Below are 18,771 nucleotides of genomic sequence, written 5' to 3'. Positions count from 1 at the left end.
GAAATTTCATTTAATTATATCTTTTTATTTTAGAATTTTGCTCCTAAAATTTAGAATCATTCATTCAGCCATTACTTGTGATGTTTGGTTGAATTTTTTTTGTCTAGTTAATTGACCTGCTTATCAACTTTTTAATTAGATTTCACTTTCATGCATCATTTAAAATTATCAGCTTAATTTGCTCCTGCTTTATTCATACAGTAAAACTCAGTCACAGAAAATGTCATCAATCAAATATAGTAAACATCATAATTTGTGAATGTCTTTGTAAACTCTTCTGTGGGATAAAAAAGAAAACAACCGTAGAATAGAACTGAAGGATGTAAATTACAAATCTAGTTCACTTTTATCCATTGGACCACAAATATTTTTGCCCAACAGTGGGGAGTGTTCAGAATTTTCTCTTGGGTAATCACTCCCTCTGAGGAAGACCCTGGATTGGTTCTTGGGAAGACAGGACAAAGAGACTAATTTGTCATTCTGTACCAGGTTCCCTTGTTATTCTAAACGCCAAGTTCACTTAGCATCAAGCGAAGATGTATTCAGGAACTGGTGCAGTAATGTCTCAAGTAATTTATAAAAAACAATCTTCATATAAGTTGGCATTTAACCCAGTGCCAGCATAATTCTGTACCTGGTGACAATGCTTAGCTTCCCCTGGGCAAAATTGCATCCTCTGTACTACATTAGCCTGACTGAAGAATAGCCCAGGGCCAAAAGTCAAATGATGAAAGCTCTTTAGTCACATTTCTCCTGAGAGTCAAACAAAGACTTTGTTTGCTTCTGTTGATTTTCTGTCAGGGAACTAGAAATATTCTTCACCTAGTGGTCACCATCTCATTAAAGAATTTAAACTCATTTTTTTTAAATCTTGATGGAAACAAAGCAAGACATCATGAGGATCCTCATTAACAGTAATGAAGGTTATAACTCTGTGATCTTCTGGGAAATTGTATTTACAGATGGAGACAATTGCATTTGTCTGACCTGTCTCAGGATTGGCTTTTTATCTGGACTTATCTGTAATTTATTTATTTATTTAGTGAGCCAGCACAGAGTTCAGGCCCTTTGAGTCACACTGCCCCAGCATCTCCTGACAATCATGATAAAACCTAACCTAATAATGGGATAATTTACAACGACCAATTAACTTACCCAGTATGTCTTTGAACTGTGGGAGGAAAACAGAAGACCCAGAGAAAACACCCCCATTGCATGGGGAAGATGTACTGAGATTCCTTACAGAACAGCACTGGAATTGAACTCCAAACTCTGCAATACCCTGAGCTCTAATAGTTAATCTTTGTTACCATGGCACCCCAAATGACTTCATATCTCTTTGCTTTCCTTGCCTCACTTTTGAATTTAAAAAAATTAAGATACTTATGCTAACAAATTTTAAAATGATGCCGTAATCTTTTCTTTAGTGCAATCTTTGTCGTAAAGCAATCCAAATTCTCATAACAGACTATAGATTCCTAAATGCAAGAGTTTCTGCGGATGCTGGAAATCCGGCGTAACACACATAAAATGCTGGAAGAACTCAGCAGGTCAGGCAGCATCTGTGGAGAGGAAATAAATAGTCGACATTTTGGGCTGAGACCATTCATCACGACTAGAAAGGAAGAGCGCTTGTTGCTTGTTGAAAAACCTTCTGCAAAATCCTCAGCATGAAAAACAATTGCCTTGAAATTGGCTGGTGCCTGTAAAAAGTATGTTCATCGGAATCTCTCCCTAACATGTTGGAGGATAGCCTATAAGCTATGCTAATAAAGTATTGTATTAAAATTCAGAATCTAATGAGAAGGCTGCAGCACTAATTTTCCTGTACCCAGACAGAATACCAGTTTGAGCCAATTCAAGGTAACAATACATACATACAAGGAGTGTAGGTGGTTACATAACACAACTTTTAAAGCAGGATTAATCAAATATTATATAAGCCACATATGGTGCACACTTACCTTCTTTGACAATGAAAAATTAGAAAATCAAAATGCTATGATTAGAGAGCATATCTAAAGAGCATCGGTTCAGCAAGCTGGAGCCTTTCCCTTTGGAGAGAAGGAGGAGGAGAGGTGACTTGCTGGAGGTATACAAGATGAAGAGAGGCATAGATCAATTTGACAGCCAGAGATATTATCCATGTGCACAAATGGAAAATATGAGGGTGCATAACAGAAAAGTGTTTGGAGGAAAGTATAAGGGGAGGATATGTCAGAGGTAAGTTTTTTACACAGATTTGTAGGTGTGTGAATGCACTAACAGGGATGGTGGTAGAAGCAGTTGCAAGAGGTTCTTCGATAGGCACATAGATGGAAGAAAAATGGAAGGCCGGGTGGGAGGGAAGGGTTAGGTTGATCTTGAAGTGGGTTAAAGATTTGGCACAATATTGTGGGTTGAAAGGCCTGTAATATTCTATGTCCATGTTCAAACCTTAAACATAGCTCTCTGTATACTTTGACACAACGTCCTTTAGATACTTAGGATGATGGAATATCTTTCTAAATCAGACCCTACACCTGCGTCTGATTTGAACACTTTGCTCTGGGTATGTAATATATCAAATTACCACCGCCTTTTGCCATAACTGGTGTTCATAGGATAGTCACAGAGTCATAGAGAACTAGAGCTAGAAACATGCCCTTTGACCCATCTAGTCTGTGCCGAAGAATTTGAACTCTCTAATCTCATTGATCTGCACCTGGAACATAACCCTCCCATTCATGTACCTATCCAAAGTTCTCTTAAACATTGAAATCAACGTTACATCCACCACTTACACTGTCAACTCAATCCACATTCTCACCACCCTCTGAGTGAAGAAGTTTTCCCTCATGTTCCCCTTAAAAATTTCACCTTTCTTCCCAAACCCATGACCTCTGGTTGTAGTCCCACCCAAACTCAGTGGTAAAAGCCTGCTTGCATTTACCTTATCTTTACCTCTCATAATTTTGTATACCTCTGTCAAATCTCCCCTCAATCTTCTATGTTCTAGTGAATCAAGTTCTAACTTATTCAGTCTTTCCTTATAACTCAAGTTCTCCAGTCCCAGCAATGTCCTTGTAAATGTTTTTGTACTCTTTCAATTTTACTTATATCTTTCCTTACGTAGGTGACCAAAATTGAACATAATACTCCAAATTAGGCTCCAGCAACATCTTCAACATAACATACCAACTCCTGTACTCAATGCTTTGATTTATGAAGGCCAATGTGCCAAAAGACCCTATCTACCTGTGATACAACTTTCAATGAACTGTGAAAATGTTTTCCCAGATACCTTTGTTCTATCACTCACTGTGTAAGACCTACCCTCGTTGGTCCTCCCAAAGTACAACACCTCATACTTGTCTGCATTAAATTCTACCTATCTGTTATTGTTCAGCCCATTTTTTCAGCTTTTCCTGATCCTGCTGCAAGCCTTGATAGTATTCCTTGTAGTCCACTGCACCCCCTGTCTTGGTGTCCTCTGCAAATTTCCTGATCCAGTTAACCACATTAGCATCCTTATAACAGGAATTCTGCAGTTGCTGGAAATTCAAGCAACACACATAAAAGTTGCTGGTGAACGCAGCAGGCCAGGCAGCATCTCTAGGAAGAGGTGTAGTCGACGTTTCAGGCCAAGACCCTTCGTCCTGACGTAGGCCTGAAATGTCGACTGCACCTCTTCCTAGAGATGCTGCCTGGCCTGCTGCGTTCACCAGCAACTTTTATGTGTGTTGCTTATCATCCTTATCATTGATATAGTTGACAAACAACAACATCCCTGTGGCACTCCACTAGTCACAGGCCTCCAGTCAGACAGCTAACAATCTACTACCACTAGCTGGCTTCTCCTGCAAACCCACTATCTATGTATTACCTCCCTTGATCTTGATTGCCAAGCGACTGAGCCTTCATGGCCAACCTTCCATGTGGGACCTTGTCAAATGCCTTGCTGAAGTCCATGAAGACAACATTCACTGCCTTGCCTGGTCACTTCCTGGTCACGTCCTCTAGAAATTCTTTAAGGTTGGTTAGACACGACCCAACATGCACAGAGCCATGTTGACTATCCCTAATCGGTCTCTTTCGGCCAAATACTCATAAATCCAGTCCCTTCAAATACCTGCTAATAACTGTTTGAGCACGTGGACTTTATCCTCACTGTGTCTCTAAATTTTCACAGTGGACCCCTGTTGGAGTTCTGTGTGTGTCTACCTTTGGTCAATGTGCACCATGCAAGGACACTGCGGCCAACAGTTGACAAACATTTCATGATAATGGTGGTGCCAAAAATGAACATACAATTTTCTGATCTCCTATGATAAAATCCACATCACTGCTTTTTCCAGTCTTCTGGAAAGCATCTGCCAGTTGGCTTCAGGACAGTGTTCGATTACAGTGTAAAATTGCTATTTTTCTTGTAGTTTAACTTTTACTATACTTGCTTGTATTTTTGCATAACCATGTATATGTGTGTAATTATTCATTGAATATTTCAGTAATTGTAGCTGTTTCCATTTTCTTTTCCAAAAGTTTCTGTGCAGCAAGTGAGTAGCCATTGAATCTGGCTATTTCTTGTCACCAGAATTTCTTTTCTTTTTGTCTAGTTTCAGCTAGATTTTAGTATAAGAAATGAATCTCAAGGTTATACTGATTAAGTCTGCACACCTTGATAATATATTTACTTTGAAATTTGAACAACTTCTTGTTCTTTTGCTTTCCTTTGTTCTTATTACATTCAATAAATGGATATAACCACCAAGTTTTATACTTAATTCTTGACTTGCGAAGAATCTTCGGATTACAAAATCACTAGGATCTAGCAGTGGATTCCTAGATTCCACAAATAAATAGATATGCTGGATTTTGCTAGCCCAATGTACTCTGCCTTCATCTGCATTACCTCATAACTGATGGTTCATTTCAGTATGTCCCGACAGCATAGACTCCCTCTCTCTGGAGATGCCATTGCCTGACACTTCGGTGATCTGAATGCTACTTACTAGCACAAGCCAGCGTGTTCTTTAGGTGTTGCTATATGCAGGCCAGGACTGCTTGATCTGCTGATGAGATTCAAATAGAAACTAGCTCTGTGAAATCATCCGAAATTTTGTTATGACCCTATTCTTCGGAACATCTTTGTGCTCTGTGCGAAAAATAAAATTCTTGGCCCATGTCTTTAATGTGCATTCTGAGATTGTGACATAGGTTTTACTAAATAATTATTTTTGTAGGTGATGTCACATTAGTGTCTTTGAAATTTTGCTGTCTGTAAAATGGCTTTTGTATCACCAACAGTAGTTATTCTGTACTTCGGAAACACTTTGTCGATTATAGATCACTTTTTTTTTAATCATTGCTTCAGTTGAGGGGTGCTTTTCACTAGTGTTCAGCAAATTCAGCTACTTTTGTTTTTCTAAAAAGCCTCAGCCACGAGTTGCATCAAATTGTCGTCACTATAAATTACAGTTCACAATGATTGGAAATCATTCCAAGTCACATGATTTGATTCAAATTTACCACTTTCTGCTCGGTCATTATCATCATCAGCATATTCCATAACCAAATAGTCTTGCTCAATAGTCTGTATGCAAATGCTGAAGATGATGTGACGGATTCTTAAGGTGAAATAAATGAAACTGTAAATTCTACATTGCCGAAATTTACTGAAAAAGTTAGTTTTTCTCCCTGGACATTTGGGGTATTTGTTTTAGTTTTATACAGATAAAACTGAGAAGTTTAAGCCTTAGCACATTGGTATACCCTAAGACTGAGAGAGGGGCTATAAAAATGTAGGACTTTCTTATTTTATAATCAACATGAGTGATCCGTACTGATTAGGAGATTGATTTCATGTCAGCCTTGTTTCAGCTATGAAGCTCTCATTGGCGCTCTGTTGTAATGTACCGATTAGATCTTTAATTGGGAAGACTGCAACCTCATGCAAGTTTTAAGAGGGAAGGAGATTCTGGTCAGCTCCATCTCTCCACCTGACAATAAGCTAAGGACAAATATCACCTCGTGTCCTCCTGAGAGGTGATTTGACATAAAAAGCAATTTCTGTAGACTCTTAATAGTGTCAGAACAATGCCACGGGGAATCATGTTGCAAGTCTCCACAATAAGCAGTACAATTCCCTACACACACAAGATGCATTGACCTGGAAATTGAACAGCATAATGCTAACCCTTTATTCTGTGTTAAATGATTACAAATTGACTTAACTGGAGTGAAAACAGTAGCCAACCATTATCATGTCAGTCACAGATGGGATGATATCATCCAAGTGGGAACCTTAGATGAAATTATCCCAGGACAGAATAGCGTTGGTCATTGTATGTTTACTGGTGAACTCTCCCTATCCTGTCCCATCCAAGTGACTTTTACATGTTGTTAATGCACCTGCCTCAGCAACTTCCTCTGGCAGACTGATCCATATATGTGTTAAGAAGTTGCTACTCCAGTCCCTTTTAAACCTCTCCTCTCTCACGCTGGACCTATGCAGTCTTGTCCTTGATTCCTACCCTTGGGGAAAAGGCAGCATGCATTAATCTTATCTCTGCCCTTCATGGTTATATACTCCTCTTTATCATCACCACTCATTCTCCTGTTCTCCAGATAATAAGGTCCCAGGCTAGTTAGCTCAGTCTCCATAATCAAGTCCCTTAGGACCTGGAAACATCTCCTCTGCACTCTTTCCAAATTAATAGCATCTTTCCAATAGCAGGAAACCAAAACTGAACATGTTATTCCAAAAGCAGCTTCACCAATTTGTGCTACTGCAGCATAACATCTCTAGTTGCATATCCAATGTCCTGACTAATGAAGGTCAGCATGCCAAAACTCTTCTTTACCCCCTGTTTGCCTGTGATGCCACTTTCAGGGAACCACATACCTAGACTCCTTAATCCCTCTATTTTGGCTGATTGGCTTGTTCCTGCTTTTATATCCCAAGTTCTCATGTTTGGTAATGTTCCTGTGGAATGTTTTAGGATGTTCTCCGATGGAAAGGATACTACATAAATGTAAGTTGTTGTTGTATCAGACTTAAAGGAGTATGGGAAATAACAGCATAACCTTCAGCTGCTGGCTCATCACTCTAGAACAGTCTGCACCTGTACCCATCAACAAAGCTATTGTGCTCCCTCCCAAATCCGGTCCGACCGGTATCTGCTGTAAGTTACTCTGTACGTATGACAAGCTGTCTAGCGATGAAAGTATAAAGTTGCAGCAGACTGCCCTCATGCAGGCAGATTCAGACATGACTGTGCCAGGGCTGGTTTCTCATGTTGTCCTACCTCCCGTGTCCCCTTCAGTTTCACCGGCTCACAGGCCTGGTGAGTTCAGTCATTTCCACCCGAACAACGATAGCTCATGTCAGCAGGAAACAATTTCAAAAACAGAAAGGTTTGGAAGGCTCTGCGAGAATAAAAGGGGTTTGTGAGATCATGGCTAGCTGTAGTAACTGGTCAATGGGACACAATGGGGCCTATGACCTACTTTGTGCTGGCGTTAAATGTGTGTTGGAGGATTAGCACTTGTGCAATTGGCCAGAAGGAGATGAGTGCAGTTGATGCATCACACGTACTTCCTTGTCATATGGAACCAAGTCCCAATCAGACTACTGCAGCTTATAAAACCATTGCATTCTGCAATCGTTTTCTCTGTAACCTGTTCTTTGATTCTACCACCGCCGATGTTAAGGGCAATTTTAACTGGTTATTTAACTAACCAACTTGCATGTCTTTGGAATGTCGGAAGAAGCCGCAGCACCCAAAGGAAATGTAAAGGGCTGCATAGTAGCTTAGCGGTTAGCACAACACTTTACAGTGCCAGCTGAAAGATTTGGGGTTCAATTCCCACCGATGTCTGTAAGAAGTTTGTACGTTCTCCTCGTGACTGTGTGGATTTCCTCCAGAAGCTCCTGTTTCCTCCCACATTCCAAAGACGTAGGGGTTAGGGTCAGTAAGTTGTGTGCATATTATGTTGCCACTAGAAGCGTGATGACACTTGCGAAACCCCTCACTGATTTGATTTGATGCAGATGATGCGTTTCATGGCATGTTTCGATGCACTTGTGGCAAATGAAGCTTATCTTTAACGTTTCACAGTGAGAACAAGCAAACTCCACACAGACAGTGATCAAAAATGAGCCTGAGTAGCTGGAGTTGAAAAACAACAGCTCCACAAGTCATATCACTGTCTCCCCGTCTACCCCTATGCATGAAAGGAAAACATTTTATGTGTGAATCCCACTGAGGATGCGAAGCTCCAGCTTTGCCTTCCAGCAGGTGAGGATTTTGAGACAGACTCATCATTACCCATTTTCCAACTTTGCTTAATTACCTTAGGGATTGTCAGTCTTCTTTAAATGGCAGATCACCATCTGGTGGTGAGTTTAAGCTGCTCATGCATAAAATTAGTTTCTGTAGTTGATCAGTTTGAGATTTGCAGCAAGATTGTCTATGCCTGAAAATATCTAATTTAAAGTCTTTCATAAATTGTGTATATGTATATCGACTACTTTCCAGTGTTGGTAATGCATATGTCACTGCTGCAGCCAAAAAAAACACTTCTTATGAAGCGCAAGAGGTTGAGAAATAAGAACACTATCATACTTATCCGGAGAACAGGAAGTAGTCAACACCTAAGATTAAATGGAATTATTTTCAGTTGTGTTTGTATGCAAAATTAATGTTGGCCATCTTCCAATATTAACCTGGAGCACCTAAGAATTGAAATTAATCACTAGGGCGACCCAGGAAATAACTATAGTTGGAATAAAAATCTAGCATTTAATAAAAAAACAAGCACTTTTTCTTACAAGTCAGAAAAATATTGGACATGGGTTCAAAAAAAATGCTCTTTGAGAGTTACGTTTATCTAATTAGGTGATTAAAGATCATTTTCTGATTGGTGTTGGTAGATGATGTTCTGGACGTCTGGATTGCAGTTCAATGAGAGTCAAGGTTTCTGCAGGGTCATTGGTCATTGGTCATCTCCAGAAATCGTCACCTGAGTTACAACTCTACATGTAAATATAAAACTACATTAAAAGTCATGTCTCTCTGGTGGAGATAACTAGCAGCCTCTCAATAGCTAATGGCATCGAAACACTGACAATTAATTACGTAACCACCCCCTTAAGGGACCTTTCTACTGCATTTATCAAATAGTTCAAGCCAGATGTACTCTACATCAACATAGATTAATCATTTTTATTCCTTTGTTTACACATGGATTCACCTGCAGGATACCTATGGCTTTGGGGATTCTTTGAGAAAAATATGAAGAGCCTCATGATTGTTGCCCCCTGTTCCATTTCTCACCATATCCCAGAGCACTGGAGAGGACACTTGTGCTCAGAAAACTTGTACATCCAGTAACAGTCGTGCATTGCTCTCCATTTCCAAAATCCATTTCCCCTGAAGTTAATAGAAAACTGGAATTGCCACAGTGTGTGTGATGTGAGTATGTAACATTCCAGTGAAATTGCCTTTGTTTCATGGTGTGCAAAATCTTATAGGGATAAAATCTCTCAAAAGTTGTGGTGGGTGAAGAGAGGAGAATGTGGACATAAAGGCAGAGGGATTGGCAAAGAGGACGAGGAGGGAGGTGAAGGTTCAGGAGGAGGAGGAAATGGGAAGAGGGAGGAGGATAAGGGGAGAGTGGGTTAGGAGATGGGGAGAGGGAGCAGAAGTGGAAAGAAGGGGAGAAATAGAAAGGAAAAGGGAGAGAGGGAAAAGAAAGGAGGAGTAGGGGGAAGGGAGAAAAGAGCTTATTGTTATTTGTGCAAGTACAATGAAGTTCAGGCATAATGAAAAACAGTTGTAGCAGCATCATAGGTAGGTTCAGACATGAAATTCAACAGATTAACAGATTTTCAGAGAGAATCAAGGAAAGTGGGGTTAATTCAGAGCAATAGCTTTATGGGATCTCACTGGATGCAGGTGGATGCTTTCCTTGTGTCATGGATTCTTGATTACCTGACTGGCAGACCACAGTACGTGTGCTTGCAACACTGTGTGTCCGACAGAGTGATCAGCAGCACTGGGGCTCCACAGCGGACTGTCTTGTCTCCCTTTCTCTTCACCATTTACACCTCGGACTTCAACTACTGCACAGAGTCTTGTCATCTTCAGAAGTTTTCTGATGACTCTGCCATAGTTGGATGCATCAGCAAGGGAGATGAGGTTAAGTACAGGGCTACGGTAGGAAACTTTGTCACATGGTGTGAGCAGAATTATCTGCAGCTTAATGTGAAAAAAACAAAGGAGCTGGTGGTAGACCTGAGGAGAGCTAAAGTACTGGTGACCCCTGTTTCCATCCAGGGGGTCAGTGTGGTCATGGTGGAGGATTACAAATACCTGGGGATACGAATTGACAATAAACTGGACTGGTCAAAGAACACTGAAGCCGTCTACAAGAAGGGTCAGAGCCGTCTCTATTTCCTGAGGAGACTGAGGTCCTTTAACATCTGCCGGACGATGCTGAGGATGTTCTACGAGTCTGTGGTGGCCACACATTTTAATTCCACATCCCATTCCCATTCTGACATGTCTATCCACGGCCTCCTCTACTGTAAAGATGAAGCCACACTCAGGTTGGAGGAACAACACCTTATATTCTGTCTGGGTAGCCTCCAACCTGATGGCATGAACATCGACTTCTCTAACTTCCGCTGATGCCCCACCTCCCCCTTGTACCCCATCTGTTACTTATTTTTATACACACATTCTTTCTCTCACTCTCCTTTTTCTCCCTCTGTCCCTCTGAATATACCCCTTGCCCATCCTCTGGGATCCCCCCCACTCCTTGTCTTTCTTCCCGGACCTCCTGTCCCATGATCCTCTCGTATCCCTTTTGCCTATCACCTGTCCAGCTCTTGGCTCCATCCCTCCCCCTCCTGTCTTCTCCTATCATTTTGGACCTCCCTCTCCCCCTCCAACTTTCAAATCCCTTACTCACTCTTCCTTCAGTTAGTCCTGACGAAGGGTCTCGGCCTGAAACGTCGACTGCACCTCTTCCTAGAGATGCTGCCTGGCCTGCTGCGTTCACCAGCAACTTTGATGTGTGTTGCTTGACTATTCAGTGACTTGATTTGAATACCACATCAAACACACATAAATTTACATTGCAAAAGTCATTATCCCCCCCTTCTTGTAACTAGAGCCTGAGCGCATTTGTGAAGGATTCGGCGAGATCTGTTGAAAATTATCCATTCTCTTTCAACAAAATTTCTGGTCCTGATCAAAGAATCAGACTGTTTCTGAATATCCGCTTGTGAGCATCAATCCATTGGAAGCACTCAGCAGTTTGTAGTAATTGGTTGAGTCAAAGCTGCATGTGGAGATTATTATTCCCCTCGACAGCTCATCGGTATTTTGGATAGAGATGAGAAACCTGTTGTCTTTAGAGTAATATATTCATGTAGCAGTTTTCAAAACTGATTATTTGCTCTATGGTTTTCAAGAGGTAGAGGATGAGATTGATCTACCAGCAGCTACCACCGAATCGACTGGCCAAATGGCTTTCCCCTCTGTCATAATTATCCTATGGCTTCTGTATATCCAAAACAAAAGGCAGTTTTGGTCCTTCTAGTGTAAATTATATCTTTGTTGGATTGCCTTAACAGTTGTTGAATTTGCTTCTTGTGTTCCAAAAGGCTTGCTGAATTAATTGGCATTACGACATGTAGAAAAAGTTGAGAAAAGGTTACTGTTCTTAATCATGCTGACTGGTTATTTTATTGGTGATTCATTCCTGATTTTGCATTTGAGCGAAGCTTCACACTGGGAGCTAGATGTACTTCACCTTATTCTTCTTTCACATATCCCTGTGAATTCCTCCTGAATAATGTAACTGATTTTTTTTCCCCCAGCAGAGTGGCCACTATCATTTATTTTCCATCAAATCGTTTAATAAGTGCACAAGCTCCATGATAGTAGAACATGTCAGAAGGTTTGTATGCAGTAAGTGCTGTCACTTTGAATGTTACATTAGTCACTAGGAAAGGAGATATTTCTCATGTGGCCAAGTAATATCTGGGCAAACTAGAAATGATCAGAACAAATGCTAAAAAGGTATTGTCAAATGCTAGACTGCATCTGCTTTGACCAGAAAAAAAATTATGTTCCAGGAAACCCTATACAGACACTGACTGATGATTCAAATTGCTTTCAAATGGACAGAACTTTTTACTGTTTGTCTCACTGACTGGCAGGTCTTTGTAGTGGACATCTTATCCATATGCAGTGGATTCTCAGACACATCAGGACCAGTATACTTTTGGCTCAGTTAAGCAGCTGCCCTAATTAGCCTAAGTTTCATGGAAATAGTTTAAACATATAAAAACAAGTCAAACTACCATTTAACTGAGTAACAAATTATGTATTTAAATGAAAAACAGAACAAATTGGAATGTTACCAATACTATTACAATACTATAAAACTGTGTGTTAGTTGCTAATAATTATCAATGGAGGAATTCATCTAGTGTATGCTGCTGTGTTCCTTTGATGGTAAATGAACAAATTCAGCACAGACTCCTAGTGCAGCTAATGGACTGCCTTCATTCAATGTTTTGGCAATTGCTTCCTTCAAATCCTCACTTACGTTGCAACATTCAAGGTGGTTGTCGATACCTTCAAATTCTTTGTGGCTTCCTAACTTTTTGAAGTATTGAAATCATTTCATTTTAATGCCGGGCCATTTCTGGCATCTGCAAGCGCCAGTGATTGAAATTCCAGTGAGCAACATAGTTCTGAATTGTCTTACTGCTTATTTCTCACCAAGTATCAGTGACAAAAATCACCTCTTTTTGAACTCAAACACATGCATGCAACTGACGATATTTAAAAACTGTTCACTTTAAGCACTATGTAGTGTCTAATGGTCACACAAGTGCACACAACTGACAATAGTTAGAAACTGTTTTTCAGCTGTCTCCAATCCCAATTAAATGGCATGGCATGGTCCCAGAGGACTGGAAGATTGTAAATGTTACTCCACTCTTTAAGAAGGGAGGAAGGCGAAAGAAAGGAAATTATAGGCCAGTTAGCCTAACCTCAGTGGTTGAGAAAATGTTGGAGTCTATTATTAATGATTAGGTTTTGAGATATTTGAGACTAATGATAAAATAAGTCAAAGTCAGCATGGTTTCTATAAAGAGAAATCTTGCCTGACAAACGTGTTAGAATTCTTCGAGGAGTAACTAGCAGTGTGGACAAAGGAGAACAGAGGAGAGGCAGTGGGTGTCACTTACTTGGATTTTCAGAAGGCATTTGATAAGGTGCCACACATGAGGCTGCTTAACAAGATAAAATCCTATGGCTTTATAAGAGAGATACTAGGATAGATAGTGGAATGGCTGACAGACAGGAAGCAGTGAGTGGGGATAAAAAGGGCCTGTTCTGGTTGTCTACCAGTGCCTAGTGGTGTTCCTTGGGTCAGTATAGGGACCGCTACTTTTCACATTGTTTGTCGGTGATTTGGATAATGGAATTGATGGCTTTGTGGCAAAAGTTGCAGATGATATGAAGATTGGTGGAGGGGTAGGTAGTGCTGAGGAAACAATGGGATTGCAGCAGGACTTAGATAAATTGCAAAAATGGGCAAAAAAGGGGCAGGTGGAATACAGTGTTGGGAAATGTATGATAATATATTTTGGTTACAGGACCAGTAATGCAGACTATTATCGAAATGGGGAGAAAATTCAAACATCAAGGATGCAGTGGGACTTAGGGGTCCTCCTGAAAGTCTCTGAGAAGGTTAATTTGCAGGTTGAGTCTGTGGTGAAGAAACCAAATGCAATGTTGGCATTTATTTCAAGGGGAATAGAATATAAAAGCAAGGAAATAATGCTGTGCCTTTCTAAGACACTGGTCAGGCCGCACTTGGAGAACTGTCAACAGTTTTGGGCTCCATATCTCAGAAAGGATGTGTTGTTATTGGAGAGAGTCAAGAGGAGATTCATGAGGATGATTCCAGGAATGAGGAGAGTTTGGCAGCTTTAGGCCTGTACGTACTGGAATTTAGAAGAATACGGGGGGAGCTCATTGAAACCTACCCAATGTTGGAAGGACTAGATAGGGTGGATGTGGAGAGGATATTTCCTATGGTGGGCATATCCAGAACTAGAGGGCACAGCCTCAAAATTGAGTGGTGACCCTTTAGAACAGAGGTAAGGAGGATTTTTTTAGCCAGGGAGTAGTAAATCTGTGGAATGCTCTGCCACAGACTGCAGTGGAAGCCAAGTCTGTGCATATATTTAAGTTGAAATTTGACTGTTTCCTGTTCGGTCAAGGCATCCAAGAATATGGCGAGAAGGCAGATGTACGGGATTGAATGAGATCTGGGATCACCTATGATGGAATGACAGAGCAGACTGAATGGCCTGAATGACCTAATTCTGCTCCTGTGTCTAATGGTCTTATAGCGTAGTGTCCCAAATAAACAAAGAGAATCCCAGCTGTTCTCTCGATTAGTTTCAGTTTTGCCCCCAAAAAGCAGCTGCCCCGATTAATTGATGGCTTAATTAACTGGAATCCACTGTATTAGGTATTTCCATAAGGAAATCAGCTAATTGATGCAACTCAGTTTTTGTTCATAGAACTTCGTGATTATCAACAGCCAGATGATGTATGGAGATATAAATGTCTTTAACTTGCTGAGCTCGGTGACCTATTGCATCTGTAGCTCTAAAGAATAAAGTGATTATGAAGGAGGAATGTCCCACTTTACTGTTTTGTCCACAACACCTGCCCTGACATTTTATCCTGGTGCTTTGACTAGACAAAAACTTAATCTGGAATTGGAGGTGACTGACACTAGATTTTAGCCACTACAAAGTACATTGACCAATTCACTCACTTTCCATTTTATTCAGACTGTACCTGTTGTTGTTGGACAACCAAATTCAGGTCCTGGATGGCATCAGTTATTTCCTCGGTTTCCACTGAATAAAGCATGTAGCAAATGGCTTTAACCTCCTCAACAATGCGACTTGTGTTGTTCTGTAAAGAACCAAAAGAAGGGCTTTAAAAATTGTCCAATGTTAATACTGTGCATAAACACGAGGAATTCTGTAGATGCTGGAAATTCAAGCAACACACATCGAAGTTGCTGGTGAACGCAGCAGGCCAGACAGCATCTCTAGGAAGAGGTACAATGGACGTTTCGGGCCGAGACCCTTCGTCAGGACTAACTGAAGGAAGAGCTAGTAAAAGATTTGAAAGTGAGAGGGGAGGGGGAGATCCAAAATTTGGCCAATCACCTGTCCAGCTCTTGGCTCCATCCCTCCCCCTCCTGTCTTCTCCTATCATTTTGGATCTCCCCCTCCCCATCCCACTTTCAAATCTCTTACTAGCTCTTTCTTCAGTTAGGCCTGATGAAGGGTCTCGGCCTGAAACGTTGACTATACCTCTTCCTAGAGATGCTGCCTGGCCTGCTGCGTTCACCAGCAACTTTGATGTTTGTTGCTTAATACTGTACACTTAAGGTTCTCCTGGTAATGCAGTTGACTTTTCTACCTGAGCAGCTGCCCCAGATGAAAGTATTCCATAGCTGGACCTTCCTAGTTTGTTCCAGAATAAGTCTCCCTTTGTCACTTTGCACCAACAAAGGCCGATCATTCAAACTCAGAAGTGGAAGAATGTGGATTTTTGTAACTTCTGAGAAGATATATATTCTCTTCCACCTCTTACAGCTTCTCTCCTTTCCGGTGTCCTTAGGAAATACCACATGTTTAGGTAGTCCCAAGAAATCCTCTTCATTAGGGAAGACTGCTTGCTGGAATTCCTACTACTTCCTTGATCACCCCTAAGAAATTCAGAGAACCCTGGGTACCTTGACAAGTACATGGATAGGAGAGGTTTAGAGGGCTATTGGCCAAACAAAGGTATGTGGGACTAGTTTGCTGGGCAATGCAGTCATCATAGACAAGTCGGTTTGAAGGTCCTATTTCTATACTGTAGTAGTAACAGTAGTACTATTACTACCACAACTACTAGTATTAGTAGTAGTAGTAGTAGTAGTAATTGTACTAGTGCAATCACTTGAGTCGAGTAATATGTTCTTCAAAGGGGAGTTGTCTAGTGGTGGGTCCCCTGTTGTATGTAGTGGCTGATCCAAGATCCAGGTAACTGGGATTTTCGGGTGGATTCCCTTTATATAGAACGGTTGAGTGTGAATCTGTCTAACATGGGGAGGCTGATGTACGGGCAACCACCACTCGATCCTTGACAGATCGAGATCAGGATCCAGCTATGGTGCTAAAGAGCAGTACTGGCTCACTTCAACCAAATCAGCACAGTCCGGTGATCCATTACAGGACACAAATAATTTGTCTGATGTATATGAGTGAGGTACGCGAGCTAGTTGCACCCCAGACTTCTGAGATTGTCATTCTGTGGGACTACCCAGTGTAAACTGGATTTAGATTGTTCGTTTTATGTTTCCCTTACTTCATCTCAATGCCCCAAAATGTCATCTCTGTTAGTGAGGGCTCAGTTTAGTTTCAATCAGTCCTTTTTCATTAAAAGGATTGAATAGATGAAAGAATGCTATTCACATTTACAGAAGGCCAAGAAATGTTTCAAAGACCTGTTACACTTTTGTATGTAAAAATCCAGAGAGGAAATGAAATGCAAATCACTCAACTGCTTCTTAATAAATTAGAGATTAAATAGTGACATTTACAAATGCAATACTATGTTCAGGTGCAGTTTTTAATTTAAAATGCTTATTGTGATCAGGCTGTTGAGACATGCTCAGTTTCACTGCTGCAATTGTTTTCTTGAATCAAAATGATCGTGGAACCACTTCTGCATATTGCACGCAATCACCACAACACCAATTGGAGTCAGGTTGTATTATACACTCTCAATCAAGCTACATCAGCTTCAAGTGCAATCAGAATAAAGAGGCTGCCAGTCTAGGTATGCTCTCTATTACCCAGCAGCATTGCAGCAGAATTTCCAAACAGCTTTGATTTATTTTCAGGTTATTGTGCCGGAATAAAGCAGACCATCCACTTCAGAGGTATTCATCTCCTCCATGAATTGACCTTTTATTCTCACATCAGCACACCTCACTTACTGGCAGGTTTCAGGCTCAGCAGAAATGCTGCTGTTTGATCAGGCATGAAGTGAAGGAGGCTTGGTTAACTTCTCATTTCCCTCACTCCCTTCATTAACCCTTAGCTTGCCCTTTCTCATACAGACCCAGAACTTGTCACGTCAGAATGACAGGGGCAGAACAGAATTATTTATAATTTATTTTTAATAATATGTGACATAAGACACAGAATGGGAGAAAAGATTGTGCAACAGATATAAGAGTGAGTATGAACAAGGAATAGTAAGAATGATCGGAAAAGGAAATAGCAAAACTGGGTGAAAGAAGAATAATTTAGAGGAGCAGTGAGAATGATTGTGAGTGAAAGTGAGAATAACTGTGTATGGGAGGTTGAAAGATTTTATGAAGGAAATGGTGAAAAAGATTGACAGAGTATGAGGGAAAGGGTTTGAAAGTCATTCCAATTTGAACTGTTTTTTGGTTGTAATTTTGAGGAAAAAAAAGAATATATTAACACCAGAGCATGCACTAGTTATTTGACTAATCCATTGGTGGGAGGGAGCCTTTCTATCTACCTGACAGGACAGTCAAGCCTTATTTTAATGGCTCAACTGAACAAAAAGGTACAGAACAGTTTGGATCGCCATCATGAACACAGGGAATTCTGCAGATGCTGGACATCTTGAGCAAAGCAGACAAAGCACTGGAGGAACTCAGCTGACAGGCAGCATCTATGGAAGGAATAAGCAGTTTTGGGCTAAGACTCCTCACCAGGACTGGAAAGGATGGAGGCAGAAGCCAGAGACCTGGTGACTAGTCTCGGTCAAAATGTCCACTATTTATTCCCTCCGTAGGTGCTGCCTGACTTGGGGTCTCCATCAGTTCTATTTTGGATGTTAACCTGGATTATGCCCTAAACCCTCTGAGTGGGGTAAGAATTAAATGACAGACTTCAACACGAATGCTGCTACCATACAGGGAAGTAACCACTCTGCAACAATGCACAACTTGCAGGATGTCTGCACTGTAATAGCTAGGCAGATACTATGGCGCACACTGTGAACGAAGAAGAAAACAGCTGTATAACAAGCTTCTCACTGGGTCTTGCTACATGTGACAATAATAAATGACTACCCCTCCCAGGGTTGGATAGATAACGATCCTTAAAGGGGTTGGAATCTCAAGCACTTAGTCATTGTTTGAACCACACCTTACAACATTTCAGCCCAGATCTACCTAACTGCATACAGTGGATATTTGCGCATAAGCAAAATGCAAGGCAAAGTGAAAACAAACACTACAAAATTGAATACATTTTAGCCGAATCAGCACTATACTGAAATAAACCTTCCCCACTCCTTAACCTTCAAGGCACATTTCAGCACATTCTTGCAAGTGAATAATTGTATTTGAGATTCAGCACATGCCAGTTATAGGCTTTCTGCATAGCTAATTTAAAGGTCAAATGTCAGATTATTCCTGATACTTGCAAAGTTTTCATAATGAAAAAGAACTTCTGTTTTGAAATCTTCTTGCGGTGTTTTTGCTGCTTAAATTTCAATGAGAGTACAAATCAAATGAATATGATATGCTTTAGTGTACTTTAGCATCTTACCTGACCGGTCAACAAACTCTTCAGCTCATCGTGATAACTACTGAGTTTTGAACTCAGAACTTTACTGTGGAAATAAAAGTTTCCCATTTACC

At 40.7% G+C, this 18,771-nt stretch overlaps 1 protein-coding gene across 2 annotated transcripts in view; it reads right to left on the bottom strand.

The window, feature by feature from the left end:
• The window catches only part of LOC140186823 (phosphatidylinositol 3-kinase C2 domain-containing subunit gamma-like), a 273,036-nt gene that overhangs the window by 199,000 nt on the left and 55,265 nt on the right, over positions 1-18,771 (bottom strand). For both annotated transcript variants that reach the window (XM_072241431.1, XM_072241430.1), the window contains 2 exons: positions 18,680-18,743; positions 14,883-15,002 (listed from right to left, as the gene is read on the bottom strand). In XM_072241431.1, the coding sequence (XP_072097532.1) occupies positions 14,883-15,002; positions 18,680-18,743 (184 nt within the window). The remainder of the gene's footprint in view (positions 1-14,882; positions 15,003-18,679; positions 18,744-18,771) is intronic.

This window comes from Mobula birostris, chromosome 23 (genome assembly GCF_030028105.1).
Source record: "Mobula birostris isolate sMobBir1 chromosome 23, sMobBir1.hap1, whole genome shotgun sequence".
In the NCBI taxonomy this organism is placed as follows: Eukaryota; Metazoa; Chordata; class Chondrichthyes; order Myliobatiformes; family Myliobatidae; genus Mobula; species Mobula birostris.
This window is presented reverse-complemented; position numbering and strand designations above follow the sequence as displayed.